Source organism: Eleginops maclovinus, chromosome 11 (assembly GCF_036324505.1).
Source record: "Eleginops maclovinus isolate JMC-PN-2008 ecotype Puerto Natales chromosome 11, JC_Emac_rtc_rv5, whole genome shotgun sequence".
Taxonomy (NCBI): domain Eukaryota; kingdom Metazoa; phylum Chordata; class Actinopteri; order Perciformes; family Eleginopidae; genus Eleginops; species Eleginops maclovinus.
The window spans coordinates 15,234,542-15,253,312 of NC_086359.1; the positions used below are offsets into that span (position 1 = coordinate 15,234,542).

General features: G+C 35.2%; 1 protein-coding gene across 2 annotated transcripts in view; it reads right to left on the reverse strand.

The window, feature by feature from the left end:
- zgc:77151 (uncharacterized protein LOC337153 homolog) overlaps nt 1-18,771 on the reverse strand; it is a 36,815-nt gene that overhangs the window by 13,381 nt on the left and 4,663 nt on the right. The window contains exons 1-4 of one of the 2 annotated variants that reach the window (XM_063895257.1): nt 9,065-9,217; nt 8,224-8,261; nt 4,915-5,022; nt 670-874 (exon numbers count right to left, since the gene is read on the reverse strand). In XM_063895257.1, coding sequence (XP_063751327.1) covers nt 670-847 — 178 coding nt within the window. In that variant the 5' untranslated portion in view covers nt 848-874; nt 4,915-5,022; nt 8,224-8,261; nt 9,065-9,217. Of the gene's footprint in view, nt 1-669; nt 875-4,914; nt 5,023-8,223; nt 8,262-9,064; nt 9,218-18,771 lie in introns of those variants that run through there. The other variant, XM_063895256.1, reaches the window with a different exon arrangement.

Sequence of the window (18,771 nt, forward strand, 5' to 3'; positions counted from 1 at the left end):
TTTTTTCTCTCAGTTTATTAACAATTAGCATACAGTACCATCTAGCTCTTTATTCAATATGGTGACTTTTCTTAAAAACAAATATACTACTTTTCTACCATGGAGTACTAATCTGCTATTTAGTTTTAGTTTGTAACTTATTGTGTTATTAGTAACGTGTACATACTTAGCCATTTTTACTTTTTGTGGTGAAATAATGTAAATTAACTCCACATTTCTGATGCTGATCCATCACTTGAAGGCTTTTATTGTGAAATATATACAAAACTTTTCTTCAACGGTGGCCAGGCAAGAAATTGGAAACGGTTAATGTTAGTATGTCTGTACTTAATTTAACATCTGTTAACATTATTAGGAGAGAGCAACAGTTTTCAGTATTTAATTCTACTATGCAGTAGTTCATTTTGCAATCTGTTGTATCTATAGCTATAATGTATAATCTATAATTGACTTCGTGCGTTTCAACGGCATCACTAGCACTATTATATGTATGGCTTAAGTACAGTATATCGTATGTTGCACTGTTGGTAGTAAGCTTTTCATTTCCATCCACTACGCTGTAGCTGTTGTGCAAAGGACAATAAAACCTTTGAATCTTGAATCGTGAAATTGGCAACCTTGCAGCGTCGGATAAGCATTTTCACTATGGGATCTCAGTGGGTTTCTCACTTTCAGTTTTGACTTCCAGGGGCTCGATGCTCGTCTTGTCACAGCCATTTTCGTCGCTGCTCTGTGGAGGTTTGTGGAGGCCGTTAATCCCGCAGGCTGGTGGTGTTTTCAAATAGCTGCTCCAACATGATGGCTCCGCACACGCCCATTGCACTAGATCCTCCACCCGCAACACCATCTTCCTGGACACCGCCAGAACCTCATCCTAAAAACACACAAGAGTTCAATGATGAATATAGTTACCGCAGACTTCTGTTCTGTGTGTTCTCAAAACAGGCACTTTGCTGGATCAAAAACTGTTCGATTTAGATTTTTTCACAGCTGAGAGCACAAATACATTGACAAGGAAAAAAAAAAAAAGTGATTCTTATTATTTATTCACAGTATTTATAACTTTAAAATTACTGTGGTTATACCTCAACCAAATACAACATTAAAGCACTTTTTATATTCGAAGCTGGTCTTAAAAATAGCTCTGCATCAGATATTATTTGCCGGCGCTCACTTCAGGTCTAACGTTAATCCCTTTGTGCACTCCACATGCAGCATAATAAAAATAATATAACGACTCAAGGGAAGTTGGAAGGTATAATAAAAAAAATGAAACCCATTTAAATAAATAATGATTCCTCTCGGTAAAGTAAAGGACGACATAAGACAAAACGAATAAATATAATAAAATATTAAAACCTATAAAACAAATAAATAAAACAATAATAAAGATTAAAAGACCAATTTCTAAGCCGGAGTCACAAAAAAAACAATCAAATAAATAACTATAAATAAAATCCTATAATATCTATTTAATAAATAAAACAATAAATGAACAATAAAGATTAAAAGACTAATTAAAAAGGGGATGTCACTAACAAAAAAAACTAAGCTAAAACAGTTGCACAGAGCGTAGTGAATACAAATATAATTGATGCCTCTTCATAAATTCATTCATGACTTCATTTAGAAAAAAATCTTTCAATCTGTGCTTCTAATTATTTATACACAGTAGCACAAACCAAATTAACACCAGCTCATTTATTTCTGTGGTCTAAAGTTAAGCTGTTGACGTGTCCTCCCATTCCAGTTTCTCAGCTGGGATCCTGTTCGATCCTCCAGGCTGAGAAACTGGGCCCAACACCCCCCAGATAATCTCCTCCTCCTCCTCTGGGCTGCAGCCAGGTGGGAGCTCATTAACACCGCAAAGGGCAGAGGAGATTTTTACATAAAGTGGCTCTTTAAAGTCATGAATAAACATTACTTTCAAGCTCTAAATCAAGGCCTGTCCCTTTCACCCTCTAATCAAAACAGCAAGAAACCTGCAAGCACAATGAGGTTTAAAGAAAAAGCCAAACCTTTTTAAGTGCTACTGCATTGGTGTTAAATAAGCCACATATGTGAAGTGCTACATTTAGAAGGGAGAGACTTTTTTTTATTGGCAAAGCCCCTTTTGGACATACAGTGCCTCTTTCATTAACCCTTAAAAAAAGGTTGTAACCGTGGAGATACAATCATTTGACAGGCTATTTCCATGTGTAAAATGGGAACAATATGGGTGTAATACGGCTGTAATAATGGTGTAACATGGGTGTATTAATGTATAATGTGGGTGTAATAACAGTGTAATAGGAGCATAATAACAGTGTAATTACAGTGTAACGTGGCTCTAATAACAGTGAAATATGGGTGTATAAATGTGTAATATGGGTGTACTAACAGTGTAATAGGGGTATACATTTTCCAAAATATTTATATGTGATTGCCCATTTAAGGGTTAATGTTGTTCACACAAGGCAATATGTAAAATCGATAATGGTGGTCTTACTATAGACCTTTCCCTTTGAATGTTATAGCACTAGATTTATCTAACAGTTTAAGTGATGGCATTTTGTCAATGAGACACCAGTGTCTTTATAACAGTGGCCCATGGCTTCCATAATGCTCTGTGTCTGTTGTTGACAAGTGGACGGCTCTCAGTGTGTCAGTTCCCACCTTGTATTAACGTGAGTCACGAGTGACCACTTGATGGGATTACACCTCCTGCTTTACATGCATCTGAACACGTACATCCGTACTGTTTGCATATACAAAATACATAACGAAAATGTGTTTTGTTCTTCCTGTACGTTTTGGTTTTGGATGTAGCAAGACCACAAATCATATCATATTATGTCAACGTGGCTAATGGAAAAGTGCTGCTAAGGTCTTTGCCTGCGTTCAAAATCAGAAATACTTTATTTATACCTGGATCCAAATGGATTTTGTAACAAGATGCCCACTTTAAAAGAACACACAATTAAATTAAAATATGTTTATAAACAAAGACAATTGAAAATATGCACAAAAAACTAGAATATATATAATTTAAAAAGAATATTATAATATATAAAGAATTGTAATAATGATATTTATGTTGATTATAGCTTGAAATGCAGAATGTAAAACTGAAATAATGCCAAGTTGGTAGCCTTACTGTTGTAACGTTTCCCTCTTTTATAGTAAATATTTAGCATGTATTGTTATTTTTATGGATGTGACATGATTAGAATCTTCTCAACATATTTTTAACTTCAAACTTATTTTATTAACTTGCAAAAGAGGTAAGACACACATTTGTTAATGCACTCCTAATAAACCAGAAACAGGCGCCTCTTTTTCTGTCTGTGTATTTAACTTTCTGTGGTCACCTTTCTGCATGCCCTACATATTTAAATTGGGCTGCAAAAATGTAGTTTCAGATGAACAGATTATAGGTTTTGTTCCTCTTAAAATAAGTCAGTGAATGGATGCATGTTAAAAGTATGTTAAAACTGATTAATCTTTCACATCTTTGCTCTTGTTTTTTTTTATTTTTTAAATAAGCTATTTTTTAAGAAACTGGGCAATAATTCCTGTAAAAAATAACTTGCAGAATGCCCATTTTTCTACCAGGAAACGTAAAACCTCGATATGGAGACTTTAACAGTGGAATATCTAAGTTCAAAATGTGGAAAGTTTGGTTTAAGTCACGTCATTATCAAGGATTTACATTTGGGTAATGCATTAGTCATTCCCAAAGGAGGATTTTCACTCAGCGCTGAGCTGCAGCCGGCAGGATTGTGTTAATCAAAAACACATTCACCACTGATGCTTCTTACTCGGTATGAAATCTGTAGGAGTCTAGTTTTGAGGAATTTAACAGTTATAATTATTCAATTTATCATATCTGACTGCAGAGAGCTGAGATGAAAAAATAATGTTGTTGTTTGTACATTTTGATCAACAAGAAGACTTTTAGTTCAAGGCCTGAGATGTTTGCTTAAAAAAGGAGGCCGTGTTCCTGTGATGAGGTTATTAATAGATGTTCTTAAAGCGTTCCCCAGATTATATTGGGGAGATGTTCCCTGTCATTACGAGTCCACGGGGTGACATCACTTTTTATACTTTGGATAGTACTTAATGTTCATAATGCAAGTATTCTGTTTTGTTAAGGTTACCTATGTATACTATTCAAAGCATCTCAAAAACAATGTTACTTTATACCTCCACAAAACTTAAAAAGGAGCAAGATTCAGATGATTTATACAAAATCCAAACATCAAATACATTCTGAAGTATAATTATAAATAAAAATAAGTCCTACTTACAAGCTAAATTGAGATGTTGGCTTAAATTATCAGTAACTACATCATCTTTAATCTTGATTCCAGTATGTCATATCCTGTGGTAGATATGACCATATAAGGAAGTGTCTTTGTGAGATAAACTTGGTGTTGTTGATTAGAAATGGTAATAGGAGTAAAATAGAGTTAAATGTAAAGTTACATTATATGATATTAAAAAATTTAACTGTGGATCTAGTTTTTGGGGAGTAAAAAAATCCACATATTAAGGAAGTGACTTGCCTTTAAAATAACAGGTATTTTTTATTCATTTATGACTTTTCATTTATGAAAATATATTCTTGAAATGAAAAATAGAAAAGCTTAAGTATTCAATTATCAGTAACTAAATCATCCTTAATCTTATTTCAAGATTGTCATATCCTTATATTAAGGTGTTTCAGTTATTGTGGGGTTTATGCTTGACAAACTTGGTGTTGATAAAAAATGTTAGCAGTAAGATGTGATTTTTAATTAAAAAAAAAACAGAAGTTTACAATGAAAATACAAACAGAGTATTACATATTATAGGAACAAGAGGAATGGGACATGACTTAAAAATCATCCCATGTAGAAATAGGAGAAGGACGTCCCGTGACCTTTGACCTACCTCTCCATGCTCCCTTGTGCGGCCCTTCGGTGTGTCCTCAGGCAGGAAGTAAAGTCTGGCGCTGGCCAGCAGGTGGCGGCGTGTCTGGTCCTCCCACAGCAAAGTCACCTGCACACCAAGAAGAACAAACGCAACCTTTACACACTGAGTTAGGGAACCTTTGACAACTGTTGTCCACGATCTTAGTTTTCAAAAAAGCAGTTAAAGTATATTTTTCTTTCAAAAGTTATTTGTGAACAGAGAACAACCTGGAACCTTCAAGAAAATAAACAACATTATATCACACAGTCTTCAAGTTGAAAACAAGCCAGTTTCACCTGACAGACCACATTTGTTTATCATGTCAGGCTTAGTTAATAGATAAAAGAGTAACGAAATGTTGGCGCTGGGTACTTTTGATACAAGTGCCAACATAAAACCTCTGTTCCAGCAATGACACCAAAACAAAACTTCCCCCACTTTGTAATAGTCAGCCAAAAGGTGGCATCCTGAAATTATTATTATTAGTTTGCCCAAAGATTATCAATTTACAAATCAAAAGTGTCATTAGAACATATTTGAGTTATTTCTCTGATAACTAACAAAAAAAGTTTGGTTACTTTATAATTTGGAAATATTATATCTATTATATTACAATGTCTGTTACCTTGAACACTGTGTCAGGGACATATGCACAGTTTGAAATTCTCAGATTTAAGAACTGAAGGCTGATCTAAAAACGGACTACAGCCAGGTTAGCAGTCCATGTTGAATTATGCATTTAATCATGGTTCCTGGACAAAGTTCACTTTATTTACTGCCTTTAAAAAAAATCTAGGCCTTTCCTCCTTTATAGTTTTGGTCTAGTCCGACAAACCAGAACAGCTAGCATCGGGAGAACCATAAAAGATGAAACACTCATCAAGTAAAAAAGAGAAATATGATACTCATTTGGGCTGAATACTGAAGGTCCAATGACAACTTGGGAAAATAAAGTTGTGGTCTAAGTTCACATCAGGACACAGGGAAGAGGAAACAGGAAAGAAAAACAGGAAGTATCTGACAGAATGACAAATATTTTCGGTCAAAAACTGAAAATCTACAACGTCAGATTCAGATTCACGCTGATAGGTAGAGAGTAAAAAGACAACATTATGGGAGTGTGATCTGAACTGAAGGGGAACAGATTGTGCAGGTTTTGAGGTCAGACATGTTTCTTGGATGAATCACAACGAGTCGTTTCTGGAGGGTTTTTGTTTGGCTTTAATTATTAACCATGCTCACTCAGAGTCTCCTTACTTTGGATAAAACACTCCACTGTTTGGGGTCTACAGTATGCTTTTCAATCTAAATCAAATTTGAGAAAATATTTAAATCTTATGATGAGCAGAGAAAGAAACGGAGGAGGTTTGAGGAACACTCGAAGCCATTTCATTCAATATTTATTGTATAAATAAATAAGTAAATACGGAATGAATATGGCTATGAAATATGTTCATAAATAAATAAGGCAATAGAATAATATATAAATACATCTAAATATAAATATATAAATGACTCACAAGTTCTAATAATAATTAAGCTAAAGGAAGCAACGTGATCCCTGGCATTAACTGAAGGCCAGTCTAGGGAAATATAGTTTAAAAGAGATGGAAATGAAAAGCTATGAAATATGGAAATAACGTGCATTAGGATATAAAACTCCCCTGAAATAATTCAAAGTAGTTCTATGAAATTAATTCTTATTATTCTTATTTTTTATTAGTTATTTATTTGCCTTTTTTATACTTAAATGTTTAGGATTTATTTCGTAACTGTATCCTTTATTGATATCCTCAACAACAAAATATTTCTTACGCTGTTTCCTATTTCCTAATACTAATATTTTGCATTAGAGAGGATGATTATAAATAATGCATTTACTAAAGTGATGTTAGAAGGAATGTGTGAGCATGTTTGACCTTTTCCCTTATTCTCTGACAGCATTTGATTAAAATGCATTAACTTGAGTCCCTCAAACTTCCCACCTGTCATTTTGATCATTCACTGTTAATAATAATAATCACTTTATTTATATCACCTTTCATGCTAGAAGCAACCAAAATCTGCTTTACAGAGCAAGATAAGATACATTAAAACAATGACAATGAGTAAAAAACTAAAAAAAACGTATTAAAACAAAGACAGCAAGACATGGATCAAAAAACCATAAAACATCAACAATGAAACCAATAAAATTAACCAAAAAAGATAGATCTCTAACTTACTTTAAAAATTCCAAAATACAACACTACTAACCTGAATGCCTTCTCATTAATAGCTCGTGACCTAAATTGACTAAATTTAGTTTTGCCGTGGGATGCAAACCCAATAAAACATACTATTAGTCTTCTATAGCTGAGTGTAAGCAGGCAGGAGAGCAGCAGCGTGACCCATTTAATGTCAGTAGACTTGGTGTGGGTTAGATTAACAACATTATGTACATTTCAACATTTTAAGATCAACTGATACGTCTAGGCTGGTACTACACCAATGTGAAAAACACTAGATTAATGACTAAAGATCAACTCATGGCCCTGTCATGGCAACGCCCTTTTTTGGGTGGAAACATTTACCGTCGCGTGACTGGCGGTAAATACAGATTCTGAGGTTTTCACTAAATCACATGAATGCAATGTTGTATCTACAGCCAGCCCAAGTAGATGGTCACTTTTAACATTACAAAGGTATACATTGAGGATTGACGTTAGCCTCATTAGCATCATAATGTAGCTTTGAGGACATACATGTATTTACTGAGCGGGTACCACCGATTACGATATCCGCCCTCTATTCTATTGTCCTTTTTTTAAAGTAAGTGTCAAGAACATTTAAAAAACACAGCAGCTTTCAGACATGATAAATCTATTTTATTCCGCTTGGCGCCAATTCTTTGCTTTCACCGGGAAGTGGGCAGGGCCATCATTTCGCCAGGCTGTGACGTATCGCTGCTCTCGGAAAATAATCTAACTAAAGACATTCTGATGTTGCATTATGGGAAGTGTACTTCCGATGTTTATGGAGCTGGGTTTTCAAGTCAGGAGTAAAAATCAACAGGGTACCTTTTCAAAGTAATAATCAAAACATTCTAGACATAAAACAATAAAAAGTAAGGTTACAGCTTAAGACATTTTTTCATAATCTATTGATTTGTTTATTTCACTTAATAATTAATAAATGTCTCAATTCTTTTTTAGAAAATACTTATATTTCTGTTTTGTCCAAGAGTTTGAAACCTAAATCTATTCACCTTACGATCACACAGGACAAGATAAAGCAATGAATACTCACATTTTAGAGGCTGGAATCAGGTATGTTTAGCATTTTTGCTAAGAACAAAACAAAAACAAAACTGAAATGGTAAATAGACTAATTGGATAGTCGACTTTTCAGCTCCAAAATAATAACACAGGGGGGAGGGAAAGTACTCCAACTATAAAGTAGCGACAGTCTGAAGCAACATTAAGATCTCCTCATCATTGTGACTGCGCAGCTACTGTTCAAAATACTCCAATAATAAAAAATAACAAATCAGCCAAGGTTCAGTAACCACCCTACCAAACATAAAGGGTTGGATTCCTCAATTAAATAATCCACTAGCATTTATTAAAGAATCATGCAGGTGTTCTGGGCCGCAATCCCAAGTGACTGATAACCATTACTTTAAAACAGCAAATAACTAACAAGCTGAAAACCACATAACTGAAAAATATTCACCTTATAAAGTAGATAATGGCTAATGTATTAGCAACAGCTGCCTATTCACAAAACCACCTGAGTGAAAGCAACCTCACCTTTAATATAAAAGTGTTTTTGTCCAAAGTCGGATATTCACTCTCGGTTTTTGGTCTCAACCAACTCCTGAAGTCAATATCTGTCTTTTTAGCTGTTAAATTCTGCATCATGTTCACCAGCTGGTCTATAGCAAAGATATAGGCGATACAGGAAGTGCACTGTGGCCAAAACCCCTGATGATAGTGTTGAAAGTGAACCGAAACAGTAGCTTTGCAGATCGGACGACCAAAACAATGAACCAAAATAGGCTAAAAGACCTCGTAAAATCTGAGGGGGACAGCAGTCGACTCTTTTTGGGTTTATTAATAATGTTGCACGTATGAGCCGCTAATCTCACCTCAGCAATGCACACGGGATCCTGCGGTCCACAGCGGATGAAGTAAAACTCGCCGAGCTTCCACACCTGTGCCGGTCCGTCGGGATGAGCTCTGCTGCTCACCGACTTGTAGAAGGCGTAGCTGCCTCGCTGGCAGGAGGGGGCACCCAACCACTTGAGAGGAAGAGGAGGAGAGTTAACTGTGCAGCTCTACAGGCAACCGTGGCATTTTCACGACTTGAGTTTGGCATTTACTAAGCTCTGCGGCACAATCACACACCAGAAGGTTCACATAAATGTTGGCAACAGAAACAACATCTGCAGCTGATTGAAATCTCAAGACTGAAAAAAAAAAATCATTTAGAGATGAGGAAGCGTAATCCTAGAGCTGTAAGTATAGGAAATCAAAGCTACAAAGCCAAAAGTAAAGGCTGTTCGCATTGTAAAATGGCATTTGCAATTTGTTATACATTTTACAAATCTAGGCCTCCATAATGTTGCCAAAACAAAGAGGACCATGAATGCTGATAAAACGTGTTCTCTCTGTGCTAGCCATTTAGTGGTTTTAATTTATTATAATTACAAATCAGAATAAGAATACCTTATTGTCTGGCAACGGGGACATTTACGGCATTACGACGGCAACAGCACAGTGCAGAGTGAAGTAAAAATACTAGACTTACATATTATATAAAAAAGAAGTAATGATGCACATGTTCAGGGGTTTTCTAGAAAAATACAGTACGAGTGCACTGCTCTTGTATATAAGCTATATCAATTCTCATGAGAACATGACGCCCGTAGTAGCCCCAGTAGCTGGTAATGTTTACAAATTGAAAGAAAGAAGAAAAGGGTGTAACTTGCACACAGTTTTATATTTACAGGCAGTGTTTTTGCACGAACTAGAGCTTAGCATGACGACACACTAGTGCTGTGTCTCTATAAGCTTACTTATTACACTATTTCAAGTGCATTTTCAATGAGAAGTATGGAAAATTGCAACGTGAATGAATGAATATACCATTCATCATCCCACAGAGGGGAAATTTACATTCTGCATTTGACCAATCACCCCTATGGACATCGCCACCACCACCACCACCCGTGACCGTGAAAAGCTGCGTGTGGAAATCAGTATACAAATATTAGTTAAGTTAGGTCCTTTTTCAATAATAACAACTATACTGTTCACAAGATATGCAGTCACTAAAACAAATGATTAGTTGAAGAAGAACAAAAAAAAAAGAATGCCCTCCCTAAATCTTTATCCTGCAGACACCACCTTTGGCGTAAACACATCTGAAGACAAAGTTGCAACATCGTTTAGAAAGGCAGCACATTAAGATGAATAAAAGCTACCCACAGCAGGATACTTTAATATATAATGTACAACTTTTAGATTAAATATTTTAAATGATCTCCTCAGACTGATGGCACAGGCATATTTGCAGCCCCTGATAGTGACTCAAAAATAAATTCAGATTTCACTGAAGCTTAAGAAGGTGCAGCAGCTTTTTATTGCACATTTAATGACGCATGCGCTTAGGAAATTACTACCATTGCTTATCCGATGACAAAGACATTATGATGAAGAAATTAGGACATGTACTATAAACTTGTGTGGATAAATCATCTGTGTGACTCAACTCTTTTCAAATAATATCCGTTTCATTTAAGAAGATGAACCCTAAATCAAATATAAAAGCAGTACAGCACAGTGTTGACACTTCCTGTTGAATTGATTGTCAACGCCTGGGTTTCCCTTGTGTTGGATTAGATAAATGAATGACGCCTGATTTCCAGAAAGTTATAAAGTCATAATATCAGGTTGTTTCCTGTTGTTCTAGATGAGCTTTTACATGCCTGGTCTAAATTATATATACACATTTATTTTTTTAATAAAATATTGTATTTTCTTGGTTCATGGTTCATAAGGATTACAAATCTGAAAATGTATATTTTCTTGCTGATCAGGACTGATAAAAGATTTAACTACATTTTATATTTATTTTCAAAGCAACTTTGGTTTTGAAGCGACTGACAAGGGTTAAATATTGCAGTGAGCTGGTAATGTGCACACTATGGCAGAAAGTCATGAGACCTTTTCCTCTCAGGTCAGATCTCAGAGGGCAGGAAACATTTTCACATAACGTTTCAAATTACCTCTATGATCTCTGCTCTGTTTCTAGATTTCTGAATATCCATCTAAAACACGTAGCAGTTCAGTAAAACATACTTGTTTTAGATCTTTGGTAAAGTAAAATAAAAATCATTCTATCAAAATCTTACAAAAGTAAAAGTACACAAGTATTTGAATCAAATTATACTCGTTATGCATAAAGGCCCATTCAGAACTATATGAAATTACTGGATTACAGTTACCATCAGAGGTGAAGAAGTACTCAGATCCTTCACTTAAGTTAAAGTAGAAATACACTCATTTCAAAATACTCCATTACATGTAGAATCCTACAGTCTTAAGTAAAAGTACACTTCGGCAAAATGTACATCAAGTATAAAAATTAAAAGTACTAAGACTGCAGAAAAATTGCCTGCAAATGTATTATTTAATAATAAGACATTATGAGATTTGTATTATTGTTGCCTCAAGCCTTTCAGACAAACACAGTTCTGATACACACAAGAACTTTGTTATATATTGTATCATTTTGATGCATATCGTGCGTATTGCAGTATAAAATACATTATTTGCCCTTTAAATGAAATGGAGTAAAAGTATAAAGGTATAGCATCACATTTAAATCATCTAGTATGTGTACTTCCCACCACTGCTCTTTTCACCCGATTACACAAACTAGCCACTTCCTCTACTGCTTCAAAGTAAAAGTACCAACCCCCCCCCCCCCTTTGGTGGGAAGCTTTTGCTTTGAAGCAGCTTCACACAGGAAGTATTGAGTTTGCATTAAGATGAATTGCATTACTCACTGCAGAGATATCTGCTGCTCAGCACTTTGTAATGGTGATGAGTTGTGTTAAGCAGCTGCTGTACATGATGATTTGCGAATTGTATTTATTTCTGCATGATTTATGACGTTCAAAGTAGAGCTGCACCTTGATTATTTTCAGTACTGGTAGATCCATCTATGTTTTATGTGTAATCACCAAGTCAATAAAACTACTGTGATATTTCACTCTCCGTTTCAAAGAAATCCAAGGTGACGTGTTCAAACATCTTGTTTAGTCTGGTCAGTAGTCCAACACTTTAAATACATAAAATATAGAAGTTTGAACGTAGACTTTTTGGGCGTTATTGCTTCATAAGTATTTTAACCCCAACACTGGTCCACCTGCCTTCTGTACTTTCTAATAAACTCTTACTCCTCCAACTCAATTTGATTAAATATCCTCATTGTTCTAGTATCATAAGTCAAACACTTTAAACAAGAGTTCAACAAGCATTGCATTTTACTTCATGAGTCAGCGTTTAGCTATTTTGCTCTAAGCATCTGGAACAGCCTGAGGATCAGAGCAGTGGAATCAGCGGAAAGAAAAAAAAAGATTAGATTTTTTTACTTCTTTTAGTTTAGGGATTTAAGTTGTTGAATTGTATTCTATTTTATCATGTTATTTTTTATTTTAATAGGACTTCATTTGTGCTAACTAAATTTCATTAACATTTGACTGTAGCATTTATTACTATTTTTATTGGTTTTTTATGTGCATTGGTTTTGCATTTCTTTTCTGTGGTTATTCACAGTTTACACTTAGTTTGATTTACTTTCAGCTTGTCAATCATCTATGAAGCACTTTGAACTGCATAAAAATATTTACAGTACCTCTTTACTGAAAGCACGCGTTTTAACTTTTATAGCCGACTCATCTGACAAAAAATAAAAATAAAATTACCCCTGAGAAATAATACAGTTTCTTTCCTAGAATAACAAAGTCTAGTTTTACTACTTCACATTCTTCATTTCTGTAAAAATGTGTTTTAACAGGTAGTGAAACAGCAGCATGACTCTGCAAGCTTTAGTTTAGTGGGATACATATCCACTAAAAGAATGTCAATTATACCTCCATTTTTAAAGGAATTGGATAATTCCATTGTGCTTTTTAATTCTATCCAGAAAGTTTGAGAAGTGAGCAGAATGCAGGTGTACAATGTGTCTTTCAACTACATGAATTTAACTCCTTTATCACGCTTTGCAACAGCGGCAGCATATTGTTTAAACTGAAATTGGGCGAGGCTCTGTGGAGAGTTCCCCTCAGAAATCATTGTTGCTTTTAATTCTGCACAAACAAAGGCAATTAAAGTTTAACAAAGAAGTTCTTATAGTGATCAAACAACTAGATTTTTCCACAGCCTTGGTCAAATTACCATCAACAAAGTCTAGAATAAACTCACATTGTATGTCTCAGAAAATAGAATCAAGAACTGAAAACAATTAGAAACAAAACGGGTAAATAATTGTTTTTAGAATATAATGAAAATGCCAATGAACATTTCATGGAGCCTACATTTACGTCTTCAAATCCAAAGATATTAAGTTAACAATAATATACGAGAGAAAAACAATTAATAAACTGATTATGTTTGGCTCTTTTAGTTTTAGCTTTTTAAAACAGCAAACATCCACTGGTTTGAACGTCTATTCCCTGTTCTAAATTGTATGAAAAAAAATCGTTACACATCAAATACATTGACTGTTGGTTAAACAAATACAACTTGAAGACGTCATCTCAGACGCCGGGAACGTGGGACATACATTTTTCAGTCTCAGTTGATAAATCTATGAAAAATGTTTGGTTTTCATTTAAAAATGCTTGACAGCTAAACTATAATTCCGTATGTTTTGTTTGAGTAAATTGGACTACTGTATTCTGACCGTATACTTTACATTGTTTATTGCCTTGTTATTAAACTGCTATAACAATACATTTCCCCATTTTGTACAAGTAAAGTATAATCTAATTGGATGACTGGGTTTAAGGAGCATTAAATAACCAATAAATATAGGTTTTCCACAATTTCCAGCAGTCTTTCCACAAGAGCCGTTTCCCATTTTTGTCCCCAAATTGGTTTATGTGCTCAGATTAATCTCGTGTGGATTTGTCTTTATTTAATCTGCAGCTCGGTTTACACGCAGCTTCCTGTGTGTTTACACTGTGGAAGTGATGATAGCACTGGATCCCTCACAAGCAGCTAATGCTCGAAGTTAGCGGGTGTTTACACGGCTCCCACCAGTAAATCGAGAACACCTCGAGAGGTTTCATTTGTCTGAAAGACAATACTGTCCCTGCTGCTGCTGCTGGCGAGAAAAACCTACATTTTTGATTTCACTGCAAGAGGAAGTGTGAGGAGCCCCAGGTAGTTTGTAGAGAAGTGCGAAAACCAAAATGATGGAGGCAGTCTTATTCCAGAGGCTGGTGTGCAAGTGAACAGGTTGCCTTTGACTTATGAAACCTTTAAACGGAAAATATATATAATTTTCCTAAAAGATTCTATGACTTGCATGAATGTAAACCATTTTTAATTATAAAACAACAGTGGCATAATGTGAACAAACTCAAATTTAAAGGGCCTTACGGCCCGTCCACACATTTCTGTTGCGTTGACGCTTGACGCTCCTTCCCATTCACTTTGAATGGGGGGACATCAAGCGTTGTCAAACTGCATTGTGGTTCCGTTGCTTCACTTTGGCTCAGTTGCTCACGGTGAAAGTTGAGAAAAGTTAAACTTTTCAAGCGTGGAAGGAAGCGCCAGCCAATCAAATCCCGCGTAAGCAATACGCCAGTACAAGCGCTAGCCAATCAAACCGCGTACGTGTGTCCTGGGCTGGAGATTAATGTGATTGGTTGTTGGTTGCGTTAACCCTAAGCGCCAGACACGCCCACCGGCAAGCGTCAACGCAACCGAAACGTGTACGCTGCGTTATTTTGAAAATGAATGAATATTTGGAAGTTATGATCAGTACAGATGCTGGTTTAAGGGATTCAAATATTATTTTATATCTGTATGGCACGTAGGGTCAACTTTTTTCAAAGTATGGCACAAAATTAAATAATGTTTAAGGCTGCAAATAATGTTTCCGTATTGCTGATTTATCAGTAAATTATTTTCTCCAATCATTAATTGATTGATTGATTATTACATTTCTGCAAAGTCGATAATGGCAAAGCTCCAACAGTCAAAATTCAAGTATTGCTGGCTCTGCCCAACCCTCCGAATATTTTGCACTTTTCTAAACAAGTTAGCTCTCTTAGTATCTGCACAGCTTTCCACTTTTCAAAACCATACTACACATATTTTATTTTATTATTCAGAGTATTTTCTAACAGTATAATGTACGTTGATTTTTGGTGTATCCAGATTTCATGTAAGTAAAATTTCAGCGTATTGTTTATTTAATTGTTTTTCATAATCGTTTTTATTTTTGGGTAGTTTTCTTACTTTTTATTTCTTGCATGCAAAGCAAAGCAAATACCTCGTATGTGTTAACCTACTTATAATATAAACCTGTTTCTGATTTATTCTGAGCTTTAAGAATGTGACCTGAATGATAATCTCAGGATCTGTCAGGAGTTTGGTAAGCTGCCATTTTGTATCAGCAGTGTTTTTATTCATAGATTCTCGTCTTAATGAGACAAAGTGGACATGTTTAAAACCAATTGTGCATTCACCCAAAAAATAAACTACACTTTCTGCACGTTTTTGTTGAATAACGTCAGAAAAGGATATAATATTAGGAGAGATACAAATAATCACCACCTTATTTCAAGATAGGATCATCTTTTCTTAATCGCAGGAGATTATGTTTCATATAAAAACGTTCTCCCCTATAAGGTCACATGGTGAAGAGTTTCAGTTCAGTTTTTTGGGAGCTTTAAGTTATTAGGTTTGGTTAGAGTGAGATTTAGCAAAAACATGGCATTTGTTTTTGTATAAAATAAAATCAGATAACTTACTACATATCACATCTTGAAAATGACTGAAAAATAAATAAATATCCAAGATGATGCATTTAAAATGATTAAATATTGAATGTCTGATCAGTTTACAATCATAGAAGACAGAAATGCACCAAAAACTCAATTTTCAAAAGCTATTTTTCTTGATATTCTACTAAAATTGATAAATTCCTCCTAACTTTGTAGACATTTTCCTTCATATTAGGCGGAAAGTTCCAATAAATGGACTATTACAAAGAACTGGAGGGTGCGTGACTCAATGTCAGAAAAACCTGAACATATTTACAGATGAGCCAGGTGCTTTACAATATTTTTCTTATTTTCAGACACATGACAAGACACAATAGCTTAGTCCATTACACATTTATACTTTCCTTCCCATACAGGCTCATTTATTTAGGAAAATGTCCGCTGTGGATTAATACACATTTGGTGCTTCAGTAAGTATTTGAAGTGTGGCTCACTGATGAGTTTTTAATACTTTTTTAACAACAATAAAGCTCCATGTAACAGAGGAATAAGATACATCAGGCTTCAATGTACACACCGTACTTGTTAGTATTTAAATGTTTATCTTGGGTCCTTTCATGAAGTTGTTGAACATATAAAAAAAGTAAAATATCAAGAGACAGATCCTGCAATACATTTCTTTAAAAGACTCATTATGTCTCTCTTCTTTATGTAATGATTAAAAACATGATTACAACAAATGCACAAACATTCTGTTTTGTGTGCAACACAGCAAGTTTTTTAATTTTGTTTTTACAGCCCTGGAAGAAAACCTCGCTGCATGATAATGATAATACTTTAGATTTTTATGATATGAAATCCATCAGGAGTGTCTGTAATCCCCCGTTTAGAGTTAGGGGCGAATAAAGACTCAATTACAACAGCTTTACATGAAACACTATATGCTGCCTCACAGCTGCAACATAAAAGCCAGAGATGACCCGAAAAAATCCATTACGACCACAATTTTGATCATGCAGCCATATCAGCATACCATAAATCATATTTGGATCTAGAGCAAAGCTTTTAAAGTTATAGTTTTACTACTTCTTTTTTGCCTATATGAAAAAGGTAAATATATGCTATACTACTGGTTTCTAATAGCGTCAAAATCAAAGTTGTTTCCCCCGTTTACAGAAAATATTTGAAATGTTTTTGGGGTTTCTTTTTTCTCAATTTAAGAACTCAAAGGCATTATGTAAAAAAACTGGGATTTAGAGATATTTTGAAAATAACTGAATATTTTCAAGTTATAATCAGGACTGATTGTGGTTACACAACTTAGCAAAAAGTGAAAATAATATGACACAAAAGGTATATTAAATCAAATTCAAGGCTGCGTATAATGGTTCCTTATTGCCGATTCATCTGTTAACTATTTTCTCTATTAATTAAATGATTCTTTGCTTTTTAAATGTCTGCAAAGTCTGAAAAAGTTCACGCAATCCAAAATATAAAAGATATTACATTTTGTAAAAGAACAGAAAAGCAACAAAGACTCAAAGCCTAAACCTCTGCTTATTTGGAGTTGTTTTGCTTGAATAACAAATTGATTTTCAAAGCAGTTCTTTTTCAATCCCACCAATAAATTAATGGATAGGTTGCTGCAGCTCTAGAGTTTAAATGAAGCCAGGCTGCACAGTGTGACAGTGAATTAAAATAAAGCCGGCCTGGGTCACATTCACCATATGCACATGAAATAAAACGCCTAGTGTAGTGTTTAAGTTCAGGGTGTATCCGGCGGTGCAGCTGCTTTCCATTTACTCAGGATAAAGGAAGATTTAGAATATAAATGCACGGCCTGCATTCCCCTCTCTTTCTGCTCCAATGGTCTTTTCTGAAAACTCACACAGCTTTTCCTGCTGCACTAAATGCAGAATATTCTAAAATTCTCACTCCTGTGTTGATCATCCACAACCCCCACCTCACCCAACACACCCTCCCCCACCCAATACCCATAACCCACCACAGGCAGAACCTCCTCCCACCCTCCCCCACCCGCTGCTCTGCAGACCAGCTGCAGCAATAGGATCAATTTTTAGAGACACACTGAATAAATGTCACAGTAGAAAATATACATATCAGCTTTGCACGCAGACAGCCGTACCAGTTAGGCGCAATTAACACGAAGTAGTGAAGCCATAACATAATGCAGAGACGTGATTTTTTAATGACGTCACTGTGGCGGAGTGTCACAGATTCACTTTAAAAAGGCCCAGTGGGAAAACTGTAGGATACCGAATAACACTCGGGGAAAAACAACATGGAGCGAGCCCGGCTGAGGATCACTTATAGAGACTTTCTGAGCCCCTATAGCAACACAGGGTTTTCATTAAATAAATATTATACGCCGATACAACCTAAGAGAGACTACGGCTAAACTACACAAGGTCACTGTTGAATGTCAAACTCACTCAATATCCTGCGACAGGAACTAAAACTGAAAGAAGCACCAGAGCTAAATATTATAAATATTAAATATTAGAGACGCAGAGTCCCTGTGGACTGTTATAATGATGCAATGTGAATAAAGCACACACTTTAGTGACAATATAAACCCCACATAGCAGGATTATAAGAAGGCAGAGTTAGATAAAGTCTTTATCTAATATGCTGCAAGTCCCTATGGGAATATAATAAATACACTATAGATTTTCATTAAATATTCACTGTAACCTCAGTGAAGCCCCAGAGGAAAATATCTCGAGTATGAAAATATCCTGAGGCCGGGACCAAAAAAGATTTGAATAATTACATTTTTTAAACATAATTCAGAAATCAGGATGTAC